This window comes from Phoca vitulina, unplaced genomic scaffold, assembly GCF_004348235.1.
Source record: "Phoca vitulina isolate PV1807 unplaced genomic scaffold, GSC_HSeal_1.0 scaffold13, whole genome shotgun sequence".
NCBI lineage: Eukaryota > Metazoa > Chordata > Mammalia > Carnivora > Phocidae > Phoca > Phoca vitulina.
Window position 1 is genome coordinate 3,370,147 of NW_022589716.1, and position 22,608 is coordinate 3,392,754.

At 56.5% G+C, this 22,608-nt stretch overlaps 1 protein-coding gene across 2 annotated transcripts; it reads right to left on the reverse strand.

Moving 5' to 3' along the window:
* Positions 1 to 618: 618 nt before the first annotated feature.
* Positions 619 to 8,094, reverse strand: HOMER3 (homer scaffold protein 3). 2 transcript variants are annotated; one of them, XM_032412500.1, is made up of 10 exons: positions 7,959 to 8,094; positions 6,156 to 6,237; positions 5,920 to 6,076; positions 5,544 to 5,675; positions 4,265 to 4,372; positions 3,357 to 3,478; positions 2,748 to 2,904; positions 2,307 to 2,417; positions 2,125 to 2,211; positions 619 to 1,088 (listed from the first exon to the last, which is right to left on the reverse strand). In XM_032412500.1, the coding sequence occupies exons 2-10, from the start codon at positions 6,167 to 6,169 to the stop codon at positions 897 to 899; spliced, it is 1,080 nt and encodes a 359-aa protein (XP_032268391.1). In that variant the 5' UTR covers positions 6,170 to 6,237; positions 7,959 to 8,094; the 3' UTR covers positions 619 to 896. The 2 variants fall into 2 exon arrangements, with proteins under 2 accessions (XP_032268391.1, XP_032268392.1); XM_032412501.1 differs by lacking the exon at positions 7,959 to 8,094 and adding an exon at positions 7,293 to 7,459.
* Between the last annotated feature and the right edge of the window lie 14,514 nt (positions 8,095 to 22,608).

The window sequence follows — 22,608 nt, forward strand, 5'->3', positions numbered from 1 at the left end:
GTGGGAGTGGGGGCAGGGAAGGAGGGTTCAGCTGCTGGTGCTTCCCAAGGCCCCCAGAACATCATGTCACCCCCACCCCACCCCCAGTTCTCCATTCCCGTTGGGCCAGGCCAAAGGTTTGAACTACAGTGCTGGCCAGGTGACCTTGGGTTTGAGAAGTCCCCCCCTGGGGGGCTTCAGTTTCCTCATCTGGAAAATGGGCACAGCAAGGGCACCAGTTTCCAAACGTGGCCATCAAGTTCAGTGACAGGATGCCTGTGTGTAGTGAACCCCTACCATGTTCTAGGAGCTTCCCCACTTGCCTACCTGGTGGAATTTGGGGCTTGTACCAGAGTAAAGGGAGGGGTGCTTAACCAAGGGCCACTTAAGGGCAAACTGGTCCAGACAACAGGAGTTGAGCCCAAGGGGGTGGGGACAGCTATGCTGGACAGAGCTGGGCTCCTGGCTGTGTGGCCTGGGCCTGCTCCTCAGGCTCTGAAACTTACTCTTCTCACCTGCAAGTGGCTTACTAAGCCCTACAAAGAGAGCAGCTGAGGTGCATCGAAGAGAAAGCGGGTAGAGGGGTCCAGTGACGGCGGTTAGATGCCTGGGTGTCCACATAACACACACATGCGCAGCCACTCTTAGAAATGTAATCTGGGCACCAGCACGCGCCCTGGGGATTCTAGAAATTCTACACAATGAAAAGCCCCGAAACGGCCCCTGAGCTGTGAGCGGCCAGGGCCAGCTGGGGCACTGTGGCCAGGCCCTCCCCAGGCCGAGTTGGGCCCCCAGTCCCTGCCAGGGTGAACAGCCCACTGTGCCGCCCGCGGCCTGGCTCGTGCCCCAGGCGGGAATCATGCGTCTAAAACCAGCTCCCGCGGGCCCCAGCTCCCACGCAGACCCTGCAGCCAGGTTCAGGGCGTGCCCTCTGCCAGGCGGGCGAGGCCCTCTCGCAGCTCGCTCAGCTCAAACAGCCTGACGTCCAGCAGCTGTGCAGCCCGGCCCACCTCAGCCCGCGCCCGTTCCCGCTCGGCCCGCGCCTCCTCCAGGCTGCGCTCTGTTGCCCGCAACTGGTGCTCCAGCTCGGCATTGCGGGTCTCCAGATCCTGCAGGGAGAGGGTAGACAAGATTTGGAGTCCCAACAAGTTTCTAGTGTCACCAGCCCTGCTTGGGGCATCCAGCATCACAATGCCATCCCATCAGACCCCACTCTGGGCCATGCCATGCCCCCTTCATCTCTTATCCTCCCTGCAGCTTCTGCCCAAGACACTCCCTAAGCCCTTAGCCAATTTAAAGGTAATAGAACCGATCACATCCCTCTTCTGCTCAAAACCCTTCTGTGACCCATCAGGCTGGGAACAAAATCCACATCCCTCCCTCCCTTTTCCTTGTTCATTCCAGCTCGGACTTGCTGGCTTCCTTGTGGGTCCTTGTACATGTTGAGTTTCTCCCCACCTCAGGGCCTCTGCACAGGCTGAGCACTCTGCCCTGGAGACAACAGGGAGCATTTCCCCAACTTCTCTCTTCTGGGTCCCCAGATCCCCCTCTTCACCTGCTGGACTCACAGGACATGCGCCATGAACATTTCTCAGATAAAGTCTTCAGTGAAAGCCAGGCCAGTCAGACCTGGGTACAAATGCAGGCCCCTGGACCTGAGGATTTGATGGGGTGAAGCATGGCAATTCAGCAGGGACTCAAAAATTGCTTGTTTAGGGGCGCCTGGGTGGCTCAACTGGTTAAGCGTCTGCCTCCGGCTTGGTCTCAGGGTCCTGGGACTGAGCTCCATGTTGGGCTCCCTGCTCAGCAGGGAGCATGCTTCTCCCTCTCCCTCTGCCCTTCCTCTACCCCCATGCTCTACTTCAAATAAAATCTTTTTAAAAATTTCTTGTTGAATCAAAGAATATGAAACATTGTACTAATGACAACTGTCCTTTACAAAACATTGGCTGCAACTCAGACTTTCCATGCCCCTGGTCCTCCCAATCCTTCACAACCTTAGGTAAATCTCTGACCCCACTTACTGAGGCTCAGAGGCACACAGCTGCCCAGGACCCATCAGGAAGGAAGGATCCCAGGTCTGTCCCACAGCGGGGACTGGCTGCCCCTGTGCAGTCACCCCACCCGGTGACAGCCAACACACACCTGCACTTTCTGCTGTGTCTCCTCACGCTCGGTGGTGTCCACGGCCTCACGGGGGCCACCAGTCTGGCTCTTCAGCGTCTGGATCTCCTAGAGAAGAGTTCCCAGGGTCTATTCTGGGGGTCCTGGCTCCCCTGTGGGAGGTCAGGGAAGATGAAGCCTAGGGACACACCCTCAGTGCTCACCTGGTCCTTGGTTTGCACCAATGCCTCCAGCTGCTCCAGCGACTGGCCTGGCCCTTCCTTCTCACTGACTGAGGGGGGCTCGGCAGCTGCCTGGGCCTCCAGCTCAGCTACCTGTGCGCACAGGAAAGTCAGCCCCTGACACCCCAGCCTGCACTCTCCTGACCCCTGGGGAATCTGTCCCTTGCTCCGTCACACCCATGACGAGGCACTCACCCCCTCTGACTGGGGCTACCACCTCGCAGCAGGTAGGACTTTAGGGTTTGACAAAGGTTGGCATTCTCTCAGACCCATAATACAGAACAAGAAACTGAGGCTCAGGGAAACGACCTGCAGAGATCACACAGCCAGGCAGTGAACCCAGGACGGAGACGACATGCGGAGGCAGGGGCTCCCCAGCTGCCTGCCAGGGCCACTCGGAGTCTCTGGAAGGGGTCCCCTCACCCGCTGCCTCAGCCTCTCGGCCTCGGCCCGCTGGGCCTCCAGCTGCTGCCTCCACTGGGCGGCGGCGGCGTTGGCTTCTCGCAGGGCGCCCGCCAACTTGTTGTTGCTGTCCTGCAGCGCGAAGAACTCGGCCTCCCACTGCACCTCGCCCACCGAGCTGCAGGGACGCGGCGGTTGGCGGGGGCGAGGCCGGCCGCACCGGGTAGGGGACAGGAGCAGGGCGGGGCGGAGCTAGGGGGTGGGGCGGGGCCGGGGGCGGCGCCATGGGTGGGGACGTCCCGGGGGAGCGCGGTCTCGCCGGGGGGCGGGGTCAGCCCATCGGGGCGGGCTCAGAACCGGGTGAGGGTTGGGAGGCCCGGGTGGGTTTTGAATTTGGTCCGGGAGGCGTGGTCGAGGCAGGGTCCGCCCCGAGAAGGCGTGGTCAAAGGGGGAACGCGTCCGAGGGGCGAGGTCCGCTCCAGAAGGGGCAGGACCGGAGTCAGCCCCCTGGCCTTCCCGGGCCTTGGGTACAGTCAAATCCCGCGGCCCGTCGCGCCGCACCGGCTTCAGGGAAGGTCCTCTCGGCGCCCTCCGTCCCGCCACGCCCTGCGTCCGCCCTACCCCCCTCACCCCTCGGACAGCATCTTCTTGAGCCGCTCGCGCTCGGCTGGGCCGGGGACGTCCGCACTCTGGCTACGGAACAGTTTCTCGTCGCCGGGGCCGTTGGCGCTGACGAGGGGACTTGGGGGCACCTAAGGGTGTGGGTAGAAGCGGGGTCACACTGGGGGTGGTTTCGGTCAAGGACCGGTTAGGTCCTGGTTGGGGTCGGGGCTGTTGTCCTTTCCAGCGCTGGGATGCGAGCGAGCCCCTCCTCTCCTCATCCACCCTCTATGGCTTCCCATGACCCCTGGGCCAGAGTTTCGGGAACTGTACCCCCACCTTGCCTGCCTGGGCTCTCACCAAGCCCCCAGGAGCACACCCGATGCAGGCAAGTCTAAATAAACCCACTGAGATATTCAAAATCTGCAAAGGTCAGGGGAGCACTGTGAAACGTCTGTGCCATCCCTTCATAGCAATGCCCTTCCCTGGGGCCAAATTTCAACATGCTTTTAAGATTCAGACAGGAAGCCCTCTACCAGACTGACTGAATTCACTGCCTGCACCAGGAGCCTGCTTTTCCACCTCTGTAACCCTCTTTCCCAGCCCTGGGCCTGGCACACAGTAGGTGGGCAGTAAATTATGCTAAATGAATTAATGGGGGAAAGCTCCCAGGGCAGTTTTTCACTCTGCTGCCTGGCCCCTACTTAGCTATTTCAACCTCCAGGTTTTTACTCTGCCAACTAAGCTGGTTTCCAGGCCTTTCGTGATTCAAGGCTAGGCCAGACCCCCAGGACGTGCTCCTGACACTTCCCTCCAAGGCTCCTGCTGTAGGTCTAGTTTTACACGATCTGTGAGCATTTGGTCCTGGGCACCCGCACAGCACCGGGACCCTCAGTGTCAGCTGAGTGACCGGCAGGCATGGGACAGGGAGTACTGACCTGGTGGGCAGTGAGCCCCAGGGCTGGACTGGTGAGCTCCCCCCCATCCTGAGATTTCTCCCTCGCCAGCCTTGCTGCTTCCTTTACTTCCTGGAACTTCTCAGCAAACTGGGGGGGGGAGGGGGGGCGGCAGAACAAATAATCAAAGAAAACCCAGCCCCCTCTCCCAGGGCCCCACTTGGTCACCCCCACCCAGCACCAGCCCTGTCACTTTGGAAGGGGCTTTAGGAGTCATGCATATCCTCTCATCTCATGAACTGGAAGAGTGGTCAGAAGGCTTGCAAAATGCTGTCCTGGTGAGCAGACTGAGCATCATGGTGGGGGTGGGGTGTTCACGGAAGTGTATTACACGGAACCACCTTGAGGAAGGGCTCCCCTTTTCCTCTCGGTCAGGCTTATTTCAGCAAGGAGAGCGTCAGGTGGGTGCTGTCTTTAATGCCCGGGACACTTGTGAATATCTTTTTATAACAAAGAGAAAGTAGGTCTTGGGCTCAGAGCCTCTGAGAGGACACCTGTACCGAGTGAGAACTTAAATTGCCCTGTTCTCATTCCTACTGTATTAATGTTTACCACTGATATTGGTTTTCCAATTAGGGTGGGTAGGATACACTGATTTTCGTTTTAAAATAAATTTGGAAAATAATTTTTTAAAGAAAATGTTTCCAATTAGGGTGGGTAGGATACACTGATTTTCGTTTTAAAATAAATTTGGAAAATAATTTTTTAAAGAAAATGTTTACACACAGACAGTCCCTTGATTGAGGCAAAGGGCCAGTGCCATTCATGGGGATGGGGGGAGGAAATCATCTCAAAAAACGGTCCAAGAGCAACTGAATACTCAGTGGGAAAAAATACTCCCGCCTTATACCACCAACAGAAATTAATTCAAGACCTAAATCTGAAAGGAAAATGAAAGCTTCTAGAAGCAAAGAGAATCCTCACGATCTCATTAGGAATCAGAAAGCACTACCCATCGGGGGAAACAATGGGATGAGACAATATTGAAGTCTGGAGACAACAGAGGGTGGAGGGAGGCAATGATGAAGGTAGTGCTAGGGTGTGTGAGGGAACTCCCAGCCGGTGCCAGGCACCCAGAGAAGGGCAGGGTGTATCCAGAATTGGAGTAGGTGGCCAGCAGAGCTGAGACATGAACCAGGGAACCAGGAAGGTTGTCTAATTCTGAGGCCCATTCTGCAGCACCTGACCAGGGGCCCAGTGTACCTGGGAGAAGACCCAGACCCAGCCCTGTCCCTCCCACCATGTAATCCTGCAAGCCCACCTGGGTCAGATGCTGCTCAGAAGCAAAGCCAAGGCCATAGACAGTGTTGGCGCGGCTGTCTGCCCACTGCCCGAACTTCTGGGAGGTTTTGGTAAAGGTCATGTTGGGGGTGACAGTGCTGTTGATGATGGCCTGGGGAGAGGGGGGGAACAAAATTCAAGGTTGATGAGACTGATAATAATGAACACGAAACCTCCAGGGTGTCACTTCGTCTTAGCTCCTGGGAGGTCCCTGGTGTGAGCCATTTCAGGAGGGAGACTGCTTCTGGGCTCCTCCCAACCCCCAGCCCCCCTGGCACACAGCAAGGTAATGACCAGACCCAGGCCTGTCTCTGAGACCCCAGGAGTCTGCCACCCCACCCAGGCCCTGCCAGGACCTTGGCACCCCCAATGCTGATGATTCGGTAGACATTGCGGGTGGCATCATAGAAGTAGGAGACAGTGAGTGCGTGCTTGCCCGCGGGGATCCAGTTCCGCTTGGTGGCCGGGTCAATCTGGAACACGTGCGCCCGTGTGCTGAAGATGGGCTGCTCCCTGCATGGGGAGAGCGTTCTCAGTGGGGCTGGGCATCCCCCAGGGGACTCAGGGCCAAGCTGAGGAGGCAGGGACTCACCTGGCTGTGGACATTGGTCAGGCTGGGCTGGGTGGGCTCCAAGAGGCAGCCAGAGGGATAGCAGGAGCTGCAGGCTCAGTCTCTGTGGGGAGGGGGGGGCTTGTGAGTGTCCCTCAGGACAGGTTTAAGGAAACCAAGCAGGTCCAACCTCAGGACCCACCGCCAAGGTACACCATTCACAGAATGCCAATCAAAAAGGTAAGGGAATCAGCAGATCACTCAGAGCAAAAAGACCCTGTCCCTCTCCAACTGGAGGAAGCCCCCACACACCCCAAGCAGGAGATGGCTCTGAGAGGAGGCAGGTAGCCCCTGATATCCCAGCATAAACTTCTCAGCATGCTGGTTACTGGACCCCCAGTGACACCCACTCAATCTTGGGGCTAGGTAGAGAGGGCCAAGGTGAACCCCTGCTTGGTATTTTCTGCCACATTCACTCATCACTCCCCAAACCAGGATCTCCATCAAAATGTGGGGCAGCACCAGGTGCCTACTGGGAGGCCAGTCCCCTCCAGAACCCACAGGGGGACCCCTCAGCTTCCACTCTAGGGCAGAGGCACACCTTGGAGTCAGAGTCCAAATCCCCAGGGAGCTCCCAGCCTAGTTAAAAAGATAAGATGTAGCCAAACAAGTTGATCGTGGTACCCACTACCTGATCACCCATACCCACTCAATCCCAATACCATGCAGGGCTGGGTGGCACCAAGGATTGGGAGAGGGGGCTCCCCAGCCCCTCTTGGTGCCTCTAGCCACAACCCCACAGAAACCAGGAATGGCTGCCCTGGAGAATTCCTGACCCTCACCTCTGTGCCCGCAAAACCTGAATCCGGGGGATCTGTAGGGGACCAGGAGGGGCCTGGGGAAGGGAGGTGGCAAAGTGGGGGAAGGGAGGCCCCCCGCGGAGCGGGCTCCTTGGTCAGAGGAGGGATGCCCCCCCCACCCTGTCCTGGGCAGCTGCTGCCCCGGTCACAGGGTCTGAAATCGGAGCCCCTGTGTGGGGGAGGGGCGGCAGCTCTGTCCTGGGTTGGGAGCAGGTCCTGGGGCGAAGCAGGGTTCCAGGGTGCAGGGGTCCCAGAAACTCAGGCACTTCCGGCCCTGACGGTCCTGCCGCGACTTGCAGCTTTGGGGAAAGTTACTCACCAACTAGTCATGTGCCTCGGACGCCGCCGGCCCGCGGGGCTCCCGTAGGAGGCCCCGACCCCGCCCGGTGCCCACGATCCCCAATCGCGTGTGGGGGCGAAGCCCCACCCCATGAGCCCCAGTCCGGGGGGCCTGATATTCAGTAAGGAAGGAGTTCCCATCCGCGTCAGAAGCGGGGCACCCAATACGCGCCCCGACTTCGGGAAGTGCCACCCTCGACCCGGGAACTTCCGACCCAACTCCGGGTCCAGAACTTCGGGGACACATTCTCCGCCTCCTCCAACCCCAGGTCCAGAACTTCGGGGATCCCTCGCGCCACCTCCGACTCCTAAATTTCGGGGACTCCCTGCCACCTCGCCAGCCCCGGGTCCAGAATTTCGGGATCCCCTCGTGCCGCCTCCCTACCCCAGGCCCGGAACGTCGGGGACACCGCAGCCTCTTCCAACGCCCGGTCCGGAACTTTGGGAACCCTCGCACTGTGCCCTCTCCGACCCCGACTCCGGAACTTCGGGGCCCCTGCGCCCTCTCAAGCCCAGGAATTTCGGGGCTCCGCAAGCCGCCCCCAGCCTCCCTGTCCGGAACTTCGGGGACCCCCGCGCCCTCCCCCTGGCCCTGGCAGCTCGGGCCCCCCGCGTCCCCGGCGCAGGCTCGGACAGCCGGGCTCACCCTGCGAGCTCGGCACCCCGCGAGTGTCCGGGCGCGAGTCGGGTGCTGCCCCGCGGCGCCGACTCCCCGCAGCCGGGCGCCCCGCTCGCTTGCTGGCTCCGGGGCCCGCGCCCTCCGCGCCGCCCTCCGCGCCGCCCTCCGCACCGCCCGCGCCTTTGTCTGCGCCTCCGCCGCCGCCCGCGCCGCCTCCGGTCCCATCGCGGCCGGTCCCGACGCGGCCGCCGCCCGCCCCGCCTCCCGGGGCCGCCGAGGCCGCCCCGCAGCGCCCCCTGCCGGCCCTCCGCGGCGGCGGGGAGGGGGAGAGGGAGGGGCGGAAGCCGGGAGGCAGGGGGGACAGGACCGGCGGGGAGGGGGTTAAGGGCGGGGAAGAGGGACTGGGGGTGGAGGATGGGGACAGAGACCCCGACCCAGAGGCAGAGATATCGGGGAGAGACACTGGAGACAGACAGGTGGAGAATGTGGCTTCATCGTCCTGTCAGGGGTGGCCCTGACCCTCCAGGTCACTGCTGCCCGGGCTCTCACTGCCTGAGGTCATGACCTTCTGCTTTTGATGGGAGTCCCTGTCCACCTGACAGGGATTTGGGGCAGGGGCACCTCTACCGCACAGAGGTGGTGCCTGCCCACAGTAGGTGCTCCGTGGGTGTTACCAGGAAATGAAAGAGACACAGGCTGGGAGAGAGCTAGAAGAGGCTGAGAGAGGCCAAGAGTAGGCACTTAATGAGGCTTGATCAGCGGTGCCCCGTTCAGAATCCTTCCTGCCTGACTTCCCCCCAGCTCTGATCGCCAGTTGGGGAGGGCCTTCTGCCCACCTTGTCTCCCAAGAGAGCAAAGGTAAGGATGCCACCCATGGTGGAATTATCAGTATTGCTATGTTATAGGGTCCCAAGAACCTAGGGAAGACGGAATGTTGGGGCCCAGTTCCCACCAAATGAGTGAATCCCCTGGAGGTCCTCAGGCCTGTGTTTGCCATCTCTGGTCAGGGAGAGCCCTTCTTACACTTGCCAAGAGAGGGTCCTTCTCGAGATGAGCCAGGATCAGCCTCCCCAGGCCTGAGTCTACCTGTGGGACCCACTTGTCCATCTGTGGCTGTCCTTTCTCTGGACTCCTCCAAAGTCACGCAGGGCCATCGGGTTCGTGGACAGAGGCGCTGCAGCTCCCCCGAACCAAGGCCTGCAGATCCCTAACGCTCGGAACCTCATGTTTGAACTTTCCGACCACCTCAGAGATTTTGCTTCTCGTCTCCTCTGTCCCATCTCCTTTCCCTCTTTTCGTTCTGTTTCCCCCTGACAAGAATCATCCATCTGGGCTGGGAGCTATCTTCAAATTACCTTTAGGTGAATTCCAGGTCATGTCGTTTCTGGAGACTTATTCCCAGGCCAAGATGGAGTTACCTTTGCCCAAGTTCTTCCCTCCACCTGGAAAGCCCTTTCTGCCGGCGTAAATTCTGCCTTGTCCTTCCAGGCTCAGCTCCACTGGCCCCTCTCTGCCTGGAAGCTTCTCTGACTATCTGGGGCTTGGAAGGGATCTCGCCGTGTTCTGCACTGGGCGCCCATCACTTTCTCTGGGATCCCTGGTCTGTATTATCTGTGTATTACTTCCATCGCGGCCAGGTCTGAGCACTCTTTGGAGGGCTAGCCTATCCTGGAACCCCAAGCCCCAGTATGAGAGGAACTGCTCACCCCTGCTGGGGAAACTGAGGTTCAGGCTCAGTTTCCCCAGCTGCTTCCAACTTCATAAGGCATCTGCACAAGCAAAGGATTTGGCTTGGCTTTCAGGCCTCAAGCCACAAAACGCTTTGAACATTGTGGGGAACAAAGAAAATACCGTCTGTTCTGTGCAAAGAGTGACTTTTCCTTATTACCAAAAAAATAATTAAATAAAAAAAAAAGTAACTGGGAAAGTTGCCCACAGGACTGAGGCTTCTGGAAGCCACTCAGTGTGTGCTGAGTGCTGGCCGGCTGCAGAGCCAGGGCCAGGCGGCCATTCTGTGGGGGTGGCCAGGAGAGGGGCCCAGGCAGACTTTACTCCTTTGTGGGCAGAAGGCAACAACATGAGGGAGAGTGGGGAGTTGAATCACTTCCCTGGGCCCCCTTCAGGCCTCCAGGAGGAGTTGGGTTGGGGCTCGCCTTGAGCAGCCCTGACCTGAAGTTGGCTTACTCAAGTACAAATTGAGGGAGTGGCTTTATCAGTGTGGACTTCACTTTTTTCACCTGGAGAATGGGCTGATGCTTGCAGGGCTGGGGATAGAGGGAGGAGGCAGGAGAATCCAGGTAACATGAGCAGCTCTTCACCCTCCTCTGGGTAGAGACAGGTAGGGGCCTGCCCCAACCTGCCACCCCCACCCCAGCCTGAGTCCTCTTCTGCCTAGGGATGTCCTTACAGGGTGGACAGAGGCCACCACCCCAGAGTGGCTGATAAGAAGTGATAACTTTCCCTTGGGCCTGAGAGAGGTTATAAGAAAATGAACTTCCTGTCACAGAAGGGACCGAGCAGAGACTCGACAGTTTATTTGGCTCTAGGGAAGCTGCATTTGCAGAGTGGCTCTTATGCGTTAGACTCTGGCCTCTGCCTAGTTAAAGCTGACCCACCTCTGGACTGAAGCTAAATTGTCTCTCTTCCCTGGAGGGTTCCTGTCCCACCAGATCAGGGAGAGTCTGTCACTCTTTCCCAAAGCCACATGCCCAACCCTGTGGTGTGGATGACAGTGGCCACTCAGATCTGTTTATGACATGATTTAGTTACTGTCCACCTCTTCCATGGGTCTGCACCTAGAGCAAGCCTGACCTGCAGCAGCAACTCTTTAAATGTTTCAAGAAGAAGAGGATCCCCAAGCCTCAGTCTTGGTCCTTGGTGGTCTCCAGAGTCACATGACCAGGGAGTGACTCCCAGCCCTGCCTCTTACTAGCAGTGTGACCTTAAAGAAGCCTTTTCCCTCTCTGTGCCTTAGTTACCCCATCTATAAAATGGGCATAAAAATGGTACCCATTTCTGAAGTTTCCTTTAAGGATCCAACAAGTCCTTGTGTGAAAAGGGCATGACCCTGAGAGCTTAATAAATGCTGGTTGTCATAAACATTATATTTATTCTTGGCTGTCTGGGCATATGGTTTTGATCCTGAGCCAAATTCTCAAGATTTTCTTTCAGGGGTTGAAGGATCCCAACTAGGCATGAGTTTTCAAGGACAGAAATAGGTCCAACCTGGCATGATAACCTCTAAATCTTTAGCTAGGGGACCCTTATATGCTCCTCTAGCCACATTCCTCCTCTTTCTCCATGTTCCCCCAGACATGGCCAGTCACCAGACCTTAGCATCCTGAGAAGCTCCTATTCATCCCTCAAAGTCCCACCTCCAATGCCCTCTTCTCTGAGAAGCCCTCCCATGTCTCCCTCTAGACTCTCCCCAACACCCTCCCTCCTCTGACTCAACCCTGATCCTAAGGACTAGGGGTGTGTGTGTCTAGCTCTCACTCCCCCAGCCTGAAGGCACCTCAAGGGCTGGGCTGTGGCTTCTCTTGGACTTGGCATCTCCCAGCATGGAGTAGATGCATGGGGGTCATGGCATAGGAGAATTTGATGACTCAATATTGGTGATTTTTCATCACTTGAGAGACCCCACCTTAAATTCAGATCCAACTCAACTTCTGCACAAGGCCAAGGTTAATTCATTAAACCAGGAGTCCCCAGGAAGGTGTGAAGGGGCTGGGTGGGAGGGCAAGTGACACTGGGTTATAGACTTGAGCTCCCAGAAGCAGGGATAGGTGGGGGGTGGGGGTAAGCAGCGCTTGAGCCCCCTCCAAACCCAAACCTGGATCTGTGGTTTGGTTCCCACAGACCTAATTACCCTCATTTGCCACATGCGCTAATTACCTCTGCGGTGCCAGGTGGCTGGGCGGGGCTGCCCCACTTTTGGGAGGTAGGTCGGGGCCTGATTATTTTTGGCTGTGTCGTCCTTGAAGACTCCGCCATCCTTCTGCGTGAAGGACAGAAAGTGGGGCAGAGGGGCGCCTGGGTGGCTCAGTCGTTAAACGTCTGCGTTCGGCTCAGGTCATGATCCCGGGGTCCTGGGATCGAGCCCCGCATCGGTCTCCCTGCTCGGCGGGAAGCCTGCTTCTCCCTCTCCCACTCCCCCTCCTTGTGTTCCCTCTCTCGCTGTGTCTCTCTCTGTCAAATAAATAAATAAAATCTTAAAAAAAAAAAAAAAGAAAAAAGAAAGTGGGGCAGAAAAATTGTGGCCACATCAGGAGGGATAGTAGGAGATTTAGGGGTCAGGTTGGCCCAGGAGCTCCCTGAGCAGGGGGTTTGGGCCCCAGGTCTCAGAGTCTTTGGCACCCAGCTGGACGCAGCAAGACCTGGAGGGACTGAGAATCATTCAGCTCTAAAGCGCGCTGCTCTGGAGGCCTGTTTTAAATGTGGCACCACTGGTGGGAGAAGGCTTGGGCGGATAGTCGGACAGGCCTGGGTGCAAATCCCGACTCCCATCAGTTTGATGCATGTTACTGAACATGTGAGCTCCTCTCTTTGCACCTTTCCTGAGGGGTCAGATGGGGATAACAATTCACAAAGAGTACTCTGGGCAGAGGGCACAGCATATGCAAAGGCCCTGAGGGGGGGGATGGGCTGAGTGTGTTGGAGGAACAGTGGGGGCCCAGGGGAGTCAGAGAGGAGTGAATGGGAAGAGACTAGGGGTCACTGAGGGCTAAGAAGGTCACAGGAGCCAGGTGAAATCTCATAAGTGGTGGTGCAATGTGTGAGTTTTGTCCCAGGGGTACTTGGGAGCCACGGGAGAGTTTGAAGACAGAGAGGGAGGGACATGATCAGATTTACATTGCAAGTTCCAGGGCAGGGTTTCAGCTCTTGAGAGAGAATCAGGTATCCGTACATGTGCAGAATGGGGGCAGACCCTCCCTTTCTTCGAGCCTTTCCGTTTTCCCATCTGAGACAGAGTTCTGAGGTCCAGACAGCCCCAGGACACACTGGACCCTCAGCCAGGGAAGCTCCCTTCCCCCCAAGCTCCCAGATTCCTATCTGGCCTCCTCTCTGCCTGCCCTCTCCTCCTACTCTCCTTCTGTGGCCTTGAAGGAACAGCTGTGGGAACAGAGAGCGGGAAGCCGTGGGGAAAGCAACATGGGGGGGTCCGGGGGCCGTGTTCCCACTTGGTGACAGCCCACATGGGGCCGCTGGGTGCCGAATGTTCTTACAGGAACCGGGTGACTCAGATGCTGCAGCCTCCTCCCTCGGTCTGCTAGGGGAGGCCAATCCTGGTCTGTAGGCACAGGCGAGAATCAGCATGTGTCCCTCTGCGTGGCCCCCAAACCAGCTCCAGCCTCCACTGCAGGGATCCCCTTAAATGGATGCGTTGTTCACTTCCCTCCCCTGGTACCCTCTATGGCTCTGCTGGAGGCTTCAGAGGGAGAATCTGGCTCCTCGTTGCTATTGTCCTAGCAGCTGAACCCCATCTCTGCACGCTTGCCCTTAGCCCCACCACCGAGCCTTTGCACTCAGCCCCACCTATGGCCTGAAATGCCAGCTCTGACACCTTCTCCTCCAGGAAGCCTTCCCAGACTCCCTCTACCGCCCCAACCCTGACCCCACATGATTGGGTGTGTCTATATCCAGCTCTGTCCCCACCACAGACTGGGGGCTCCTTGGAGTCTCAGCTCAGGGCAAGGCCTCTCAGGGGCCCTATTATTGCCCAGTGCAGGGAGGAACAAAGGGACCCTAGGGGACGAGGAATCTCCTTGGCCCTACCTTTAATTCCTTTTTCCCCCCCCCAGAGAGAGAGACAGAGCAGGGGAGCGGCAGAGGGAGAGGGAGAATCTCAATCAGGCTCAATGGCCAGCGCAGCGCCCGACACGGGGCTCGATCTCATGACCCGAGCCAAAATCAAGAGTCGGATGCTTAACCAACTAAGCCACCCAGGCTCCATTTTTATAGAAAAGGAAACTGAGGCTAAGGAGGCTTAAGCCAATTTCCCAAATTAAAAGCTGGCTAAGTGGAAAAGCCTGGCCTCAAACCTAGGTCTGAGAGACCAGACCCTGTTCTCTGCTGCTTTTGGAGGCTTATTTACCCACAGGAGGGGACAGGGAGCATTCACTTGCCTGCGGGCAGATTTGGTACAATCTGGGCTCAGCCTCCAGGGATCTGACAGCCTGTCTCCATGGACGCAGTGGGGGCCTCCCTGGGGGTTTCCTTCTCTGTAAGATGGGGGTTCATCAGTTAACTCATGTTGATTGAGCACCTACTATGTCAGCACCGCAGAAGGTCCTGACCTCAGGGCGCTTCAGCTATCTGGTGAACAAGACAAATAGAAGACTAGGTAGGATGACTTCTGACAGCAATTTGCAAAGGAAAGAAAACTAGGCAAAGCAATAAGCAGTGAAGGCTCCTCTGATGTGGTAGTGATTCAGGGGAACAGCATGTGCAAAGGCCCTGAGGTGGGGATGTGCTCAGCTCCTTGGAGCGGCAGCATCAAGGAAGTGGGTGTGGCTGGAACAGGGTGAGTTGGGGGGACAGGCAAGGGGTGGGCAGACCCATAGGCTGCGTCACAAGGGGCCCCATGGGCCCCAGCAAAGAGTATGGACTTTATGGAGAGCCACGGGAGGCTTTTGACAGATGGACTGATTTTAAAACTTTCCTCCTCCATTGTCACGATGGAGAAGGTATCCTGGGGCTGTGCTTGACAAACAAATGACATTGTTATTAGCACTATCATTATTTCTTTGGGGATGCCCACAGGCTCTGAGTTTATATCCCTCCCAGGGCCTCAGGGAGGAAGTCCATCTCAATAACCCTCTTTCCGCCTTGTCCAGCCTTCCTTTCTCTCCCATGCGTTAGCCCTGATGCTGGCCCTGGACTTATCGCTGAGATCCCAGGCCTCCAACTGGACGGAAACACCTGCTTCCCTGAGCGGCCCCATAGGAGGTCACAGAGAAGCCTGCTGCCCCCGGGCTGGGGGAGGGGGACCACGGAGGGGAAGAGAAAAGATCACACACTGGGCACCAACTGCATACACGGGGAGACACTAAGTCCAGGCTACAATCGGGGGCCTTCTACAAGGGTCTGGGGCACCTGGGAGCACATGACCCCCCGGGAGGCTCCAGGTGAGGAGGGTGAGGGACAAGAAGGCAAACGCGCACCTACAGACCTGGGAGAACGGCCACTCCCAGGGATTGCCCCGGGGGCTGGCCTGTCTCCTGGGGGCGCCTCTGAGCCCAGCTGGGAAACTGCAGTGGAAGCCCCGCATCCAAGACAGGGTGCAGCTGGACACAGGGACCTGCAGGTGACACCCGCCAGCGCCCTCCACCAACTGGCAGTCATAGTGACCAGCCTCGGTGTCCGTGGTGTTGAGCAACATCAGGCTGGTTCAAGGGCAGGTGTCCAGGAGTCACGTGAGTGACTTGAAGGGCCCTTCAAGAGCCCCCTGTGGGGGCCAAGTGGGAGAAGGGGCTGCAGGGCAGGCGGCGCTGTGACCTGCCACCACTGTGACATTTTACATTGGGATCTCTGGGAGGTAGGTGGGGGGGTGCTTACAGAGTGTGGAGGCCCAAGGCCAAGTGCCTCCTCTCCACTCCCATACCTCTTTGTCCACCTGCCCACCCCCCCACCCATCCATTCAGCCATTCACCACCCACCCTCCCACCCATTCACCCTCCCACCCATCCCCCCATCGGCCCGCCCTCCCACAGATGCAGGCATCATCCATGATTTACCCCCAGCTTCTCTATCTGTGCATCTGTGCAGCTATTCTCAGTCTAGCACACTCCTTCTTCAAGCCCCAACTCTGTGTCCCCTCCTCCATGCAGTCCTCCATTCTCTTCAGACAGAGCACCTGGCTCATGCCTGACCCAATGGAGCTGAGAGTGAATGTGTCTCACTTGGCCTCCCCAGACTGGGGGCTCTTTGAGGGCCTGGGGCTGAGACTCCTTGGGAGCCCAGCAACCCCAGTGGGAGGTGGGTACTGAGGAGAAGACCAGTGATGTCTGCCCAAAGCTCATTGAGGAATCAACCAGGCCTCCATGGTGGGGGGGGGGGGTTCCTTTGTTATTATATATACACATGATTTGCCAGTCAAGGACCACGTTCCACACTGTTGGACACCAATCTACCCTCTTGTGTTGACAGTTTTATTTTCTGTGATTAAATAAAAAAAAAAATCAGAAGCCCCAACCTGGCATCTCTGGCTTCCAGAAAGTCCTCAAAACTCTGCTCAAATGCCACCTCCTCTAGAAGCTTCCCCTTATTACCACTCCCAATCCCCCCCCCCATACATCTTCTAGCACTTTCCATTTGTCCTCTTACTGTCTTCATAACTCCCATCACTCCCTGGCATTGTTTCATTCATATATGTATTCACTCATTCACTAGCCTTGCTGGGCGCACAGTAGGTCCTCAGTAAAGATTTGTTGAACACATGAATGTTTATGAAACTGTCACAATCCAATTATTGCTGTCATGTTTAGCAGAAAGGCCAGGCACAGGGCGCCTGGGTGGCTCAGGTGGTTAAGCGTCTGCTTTCAGCTAGGGTCATGATCCCGGGGTCCTGGGATCGAGTCCCGCGTTGGGCTCCCTGCTCAGCGAAGTCTGCTTCTCTCTCCCTCTGCCTCTCCCCCTGCTTGTGCTCTCTCTCTCTCTCTGACAAATAAATAAATAAATAAAATCTTTAAAAAAAGAAAGAAAGAAAGGCCTGGCACAATATACCACAGAGAGCGGGATCAGGGCCAGGGAAGAAAAAGCAAAACCCACCCCGGAGAAGGCATTCTGGCAAGGTGAAGCGTGGGGCTCTGGGGGGTGGAGGCAGAGCACACAGCTCCTGACCTCTCTCCGCGTGTGTGCATTTCCCTCGATGTCTAGCTTTATGAACAGCTGGAGGGCAAATGAACAGTGTGTCTTTAATCACACAGAGTGTGGGAGGTGGACAGAAACTTTTCCAAGGAGTGACTCCCCAAGGTAAGGGAAAGAAGGTGTCCTGGGAGGTGACAAACTGGGGTCTCTGGCCCTAGGGAAGGACCTCTGGGCCTTGCATGGCTGGGCAGTAGGGCTTGGCTGGGGCACTGGGCCAGGGGGAGAAGGGTCGCCCTCTCCCATGGCTTGAACTGACATCTATAGTTGTCTCCAAACATAAAAACGTGAGCCCTGGGGCCCCATCGGTTGCATTTCCTGGTTCCTGGTCAGCATTAACACTCTCTGGACAGAGCTTTTTAAAAAAAACAAAAAACAAAAACAACCCAACCTAAGCCCCTGGTGGGGACTTGTGTGGAGGTAGCAGGGGCCCCCCAGTTGTGTCCACCTACCAGCCAGGGAACAGCCAGACATGCTTCCCTGCTGAATGCTCTGAACTAATCACCCCCAAACAGGGAGGAAACCGGCTGAGGGCCATAGTCCTGTCTCCATCCTACCCTCACAAGCTGGGGGACTTGGTGCTTTTGGCCTCGGGTTGCTTGTGTGAAAAATGGGAATGAGCACAGTCTTCCAATGGCTGTGTGAAGAGTCATCATAGATAAGCAGGACTTAGCGCTGGACAGCTTGCATGCAGTAGGTGCTCAATAAATGCTGGAAACGGCTATGGTTCTTCCGGGTGTCCAAGCCCCCTGTGATCCGGCTCAGCCTTCTCTCCCGCTGTTCCCTATAGTGCATGACACCAGGTAAAGCGCTGACCTCAAAACCCCCTCCCACCCCTTCCTGCCACCACACCTTGTCGGAGCAGTGCCCTCACTCGGAATGCCCCTTCTCCTTCCCCTCTTGCAAAACTGCTCAGCCTTTGAGGCCACTCGGTGCCTGCTCCTGAAACAGGACTGTTCTGAGCCTTATGGTTACCGTCGTCGGTTTCTAGAAGAGTGGTTCCCTCTCCTGTGAAATGGGAGTGAGAGATGCCCTCAGTCCCCGCCTCCGTGGGCTGGCCAGGACTCCGGTCGGGCTGCGTGTCCAGGGGGCTGGGCCGGGGGGGGGGGGGGGGGGGGGGGGGGGGGGGGGGGGGGGGGGGGGGGGAATGCAGCAGGTGAGGGGCGGGGCCCAGGAGCAGTAGGGTGGGGTCTCAGGCCAGGGCTTGGTCAAAGCAGAGCGGGCAGTGGCCTCAGGCCATTAGCGGAAGCCGCACTGCTCAGCTCTGCGAGGCTGTAAGTGGGAGGCGTTGTGGGACGGGCTGAGGGGCTGCTGAGCGGCAGGGGGCCTCTGACCTGCAAAAACAGGCTCCCTCTGTGGCCCGGCAGCCTTTGGGTGAAGTGGGCAAGGGGTAAGTACAGGGATCTTCAGCCTCTTCTCTGGTTTCCTCCCAGGCCTCCTGGCCTCCTGTGGGCCCTGCACACCAGGGCAGGGCCTCCAGGCCGGCAGGGCTGCAACGGGGCCCTCCTTCTAGCACCTGAGGGTGCTGGGGAGCCATGAAAGTGTATGAGCAGGGGAGGGGACCAGGCATGACCCTCTGGGGTGAGCCAGACCCGGGGTCAAGGGAGGAGTCCAGGTGGGGTCTGGGTGGGAACCTGGGAGACATGGGGACAGCAAACGGGATGAGCTGAAAAGTTGAGGACGAGGGACCTGAAGGAATATGGGTTTGGGAGTGAGAAGCATCAGGGGCACCCCTGGTTTCAGGCTCAGGGGCCTGGAGTAGGTGAGGAGGATGGCCTGAGACCAGGGATAATTTGGGGACATGTGACACTGAGAGAGGGACATTCAGGGAACTTTAAGGCTGAGCTGCTGGGTCATTTCCTTGCCTGCAGTCCTGTGGATCACATGGGGCACACAGTCAATAACTGTTTGCCGGAGGTCCTGGCCTGGGTGGGGAGGGGGAGGTGATGGCAGAGGTTTATTCAGCATTCATTGAGTCCTACTGTGTGCCAGCCCTGGGCTGAGCCTGGGATGCTACTGGGAACAGGTAGAGACCTGGGCCTGTCCCCATGGAGCAATGATCCAGTGCAGAAGATACAGTCAGAGAAATGAGTGCCTAAGTATGAACAGAGCTATTTGGAAAGAAAAGAATTTGTTCTGGGGCGCCTGGGTGGCTCAGTCGTTAAGTGTCTGCCTTCCACCCAGGTCGTGATCCCGGGGTCCTGGGATCGAGCCCCGCATCGGGCTCCCTGCTCGGCGGGAAGCCTGCTTCTCCCTCCCCCACTCCCCCTACTTGTGTTCCCTCTCTCGCTGTGTCTCTCTCTGTCCAATAAATAAATAAAATCTTAAAAAAGAAAAGAAAAAAATTTGTTCTATGAGAGCTTATATCAGGGACCCAGACCTGGGCTGGGGGAGTTGGAAAAAGGGTGGCTAGAGCTAAGGGATGGAGGAACTCAGGGAAAGGGGCAGATACAGGAGAAGGCGTTCCTGTAGAGGGCATTGCATATGCAAAGGGCCAGCGGTGGGAATGATGTACATGGCAGTGTGAACAGAGGGAGGCTTGTGTGGGGCTTGGAATGTGAGTTGGGGGTGAGGTGTCTTTGCAGGGATGGATGTGAGGAGAACCAGGCCGACTCCAGGCCAGGACTCAGTACCTGGAGTTGGCTTCTCAGCCCCTCCTTCTGCTACAGACCCCATTGAACTGCACGAAGGTCAGTCACACTCTCCCCTCCCATCAGCTCAAGCCCAGGTGGAGAGGGATCCTCCTTGGCTTCAGATGCCCGGTACCTGCCCCTCTCAGCTCCTCCCCACTCCAGCCAGGCTCAGAAATCTTGTCCTTGAAAGTGCCAAGCACATGCCCGCCTCCAGGCCTTTGGAGTGCCTTAGGTCTGCTTGAGGCCGTGGCCAACAAGAAATGTTTCTAGAATGAGGGTGGACCAACTGGGGGATGGCTGTTACTGACACGACCAGAGGGAAAACTCTCATTTCTAAAGCTGTCACCAAGCCCCCGTGGGTGAATCCCCTTTGACCTCACCACAACCTCATGGGCCCATTTTGCAGATAAAGAAACTGAGGTTCAGTGTTGCCCTGGGACCTCAATCTGCTGGCTTCTCCCTCAGCCAGCCCCTTCCAACCACAGCCTGTTTCCGCATCTCCTTTCCTGGACCAACTGAGTGAACAACTCAAACATTTATTGAGTACCTGCTCTATGTTGGGCGACCAACCTGCAGGCCCGAAGCTTGCCCTCCCAGCAGCCCACTATAGGTGAGTAACCCGAGGCAAAAAGCAGTTTAGTGCTTGCCAAAGCGAAAACGGCTGGGAAACCAGGGGCAGGGTTTCGAAGAGGGAGTTCAACCCACACCCATTGTACAGAAGGGGAAGCTGAGGTTTGGAGAGCTGAAGTGACACACCTGAGGTCACAAGCAAGACGTGCAGGGGCAGTTTTGGGGGCAAGGCTAGTCCCGTGTTCACTGCATGGAGGGGAGGGGAGGCACAGAGATCAGCGGGGTGCCGGAGGCCACAGAGCGGCAGGCAGCGAGGAATGGACTTGAACCCGGACGCGCCTGGCGGGTTCTGGTGGCTAGACGCGGCGCACCTATGCTGAGGATGCGCGCAGCTTGGTGTCCGGATTTCCAGGGGGCGGGTGGCGAGGTTGCGCCCCGCGGTGCAGGGCTACTGGCGTCGGGTCGGCAGAGCCACAGGGCTGGGGGGAGGGGTTACCCCTTGGTGGGCGGGGTTAGGTGGAGCCGTACCTGGTGGGCGGGGTCTGGGCGGGGCGGAGGAAGTCTACGCGGTTGAGAAGGAGCTGGCGGCCAGGTTAGGCGAGCGGGTCGCGGGTGGTAGCGCACGGATTGCGGTGTCCCCTCTGGCAACTCCAGGGAGCGGGTGTAGACGAGGCTGCCGGCCCACGTGATCCACGCACTAGGAGAGGGGGGAGGCCGCTGCCCTAAGCTCCTCTTCAGGAAAATGAGGTCGCGATCCTCATCCCCTGTCTGCCCTCCATTCCCCCTGGCCGCTCTAAGCCTGTCTCCGCATCTGACAAATAGCACGCCACGCCATACCCAAGCCAGACGGAACCTTTGGTGCACCAGAGCTGGACCTTTCTCTGCGCCCCGGAGACTTCAGAATAGTCAGACCACTCTCCTCTCTACCTTCACTCCCCTCCACTCTTCCTCATTCGCTCCGCTCCAGCCACAAGCATCCCTGTTGGTCCTCGCACGGGGCAACAACATTCCCACCTCAGGACCTTTGCACGTGCTGGGCCCTCTGCCTGCAGCTCCTTCCCTCAGCTCTTCCTCCTGACTGGCTGTTCCTTCAGGTCACTCAGCTCAAATGCTGCCACCCTGGCCAAAGTAGCTCCCTCCGCCCAGTTTCAAATCTATGAGAAGAAAAAGGTTGTTGGGACAACTGGAGAGTAATACAAAAATGTATAAAGTTGGGTCCATACCTCACCGGGTATACTAGGACAATTCCTAATGGCTCAGAGATGTACTTGTAAACATACACCCTACAAACAGTAGAAGACAATGTGTGTGCACTCCTTTACTGTTTGGGAATGAAGAGAGCTTTCCTAATGGTTATTCAGAGCCCAGAAGTAATAAGGGAAGGGATGTATGTGTTTGTGAATATGTAAAACAGAACAAAAGTTCTGTATGTCACCATACGTCATTATCAATGTAATATAATAGACGATGAAGTGGGAAAAATACTTGCAACTTATATTACAAAGAGTTAATATTCCTAATATATAGTTTCCAAAAACAAATAAGAAAATCAATTACACTATGTCAAAAAAAATGGGCAAGAAATCACAGTAAATAAAGGCAATTGCCTTGAAAACATGCTCTAATGAGAAATGCAAATTAAAATTACACGGAGGGCGCCTCTTTGCACCTTCTCTATCCATTCCTCCTTCCTGCTACCTGGAATGCAAATGATGGCTGGAGCTGAAGCAACCACCTTGAGCCAAGAGACATTGGGCATGGAGGTCAAGATGGATGGATCCTGAATCTCAGAGGACTTTGTGGAACAGTCACCAGACCATCTACCTCTGAACTTTTACAAGAAAGAAATTAAATTTCCATTCTGTTTGGGGAAAAAAAAATACATGGAGATAGAAGTGTGACCCTACATCCTTGGTGAGGCTGCAGAGAAACAGGTACTTTCATTCATTGCAGGTAGGAATGTAAAATAGTATAATGGCATGGTGATGGAGGGGAATGTGAAAGTATGTAACAAATCTACACGTTCATTTACCCTTTTTTTTTTTTTTTTTTTTTTTTAGAGATTTTATTTATTTTTTTGACAGAGACACAGAGAGAGAGGGAACACAAGCAGGGGGAGTGGGAGAGGGAGAAGCAGGCTCTCCGCTGAGCAGGGAGCCCGATGTGGGGCTCGATCCCAGGACCCTGGGATCATGACCTGAGCCGAAGGCAGACGCTTAACGACTGAGCCACCCAGGCGCCCCCGTTCATTTACCCTTTGAACTAGCAACTCTACTTCTAGGGATCTTTCCCAAAGAGATATGCATGAAATGCTTAGTAATAACAGAGACTGTAAACAATTTAGAGGGGATGGTGGGGTGAACGACCCATACGTCCACCCAGTGGAACACACAACTGTAAGCAACCAGAGTAAGCATTCAGTATGTTATAAAGTGCAAAAAGCAAAGTAGTGAAAAGTGCACAGAATATGCTCATTTATTGCTTATATTTTAAATGGAAATTCCATTTTTCATTTAATTTAATTCATTTCATTCATTAATTCATTTAATGAAATAAATGAGGATTTCATTAATCCTCAAAATTTAAGAGTAAGAAACAGGATGAAAGGG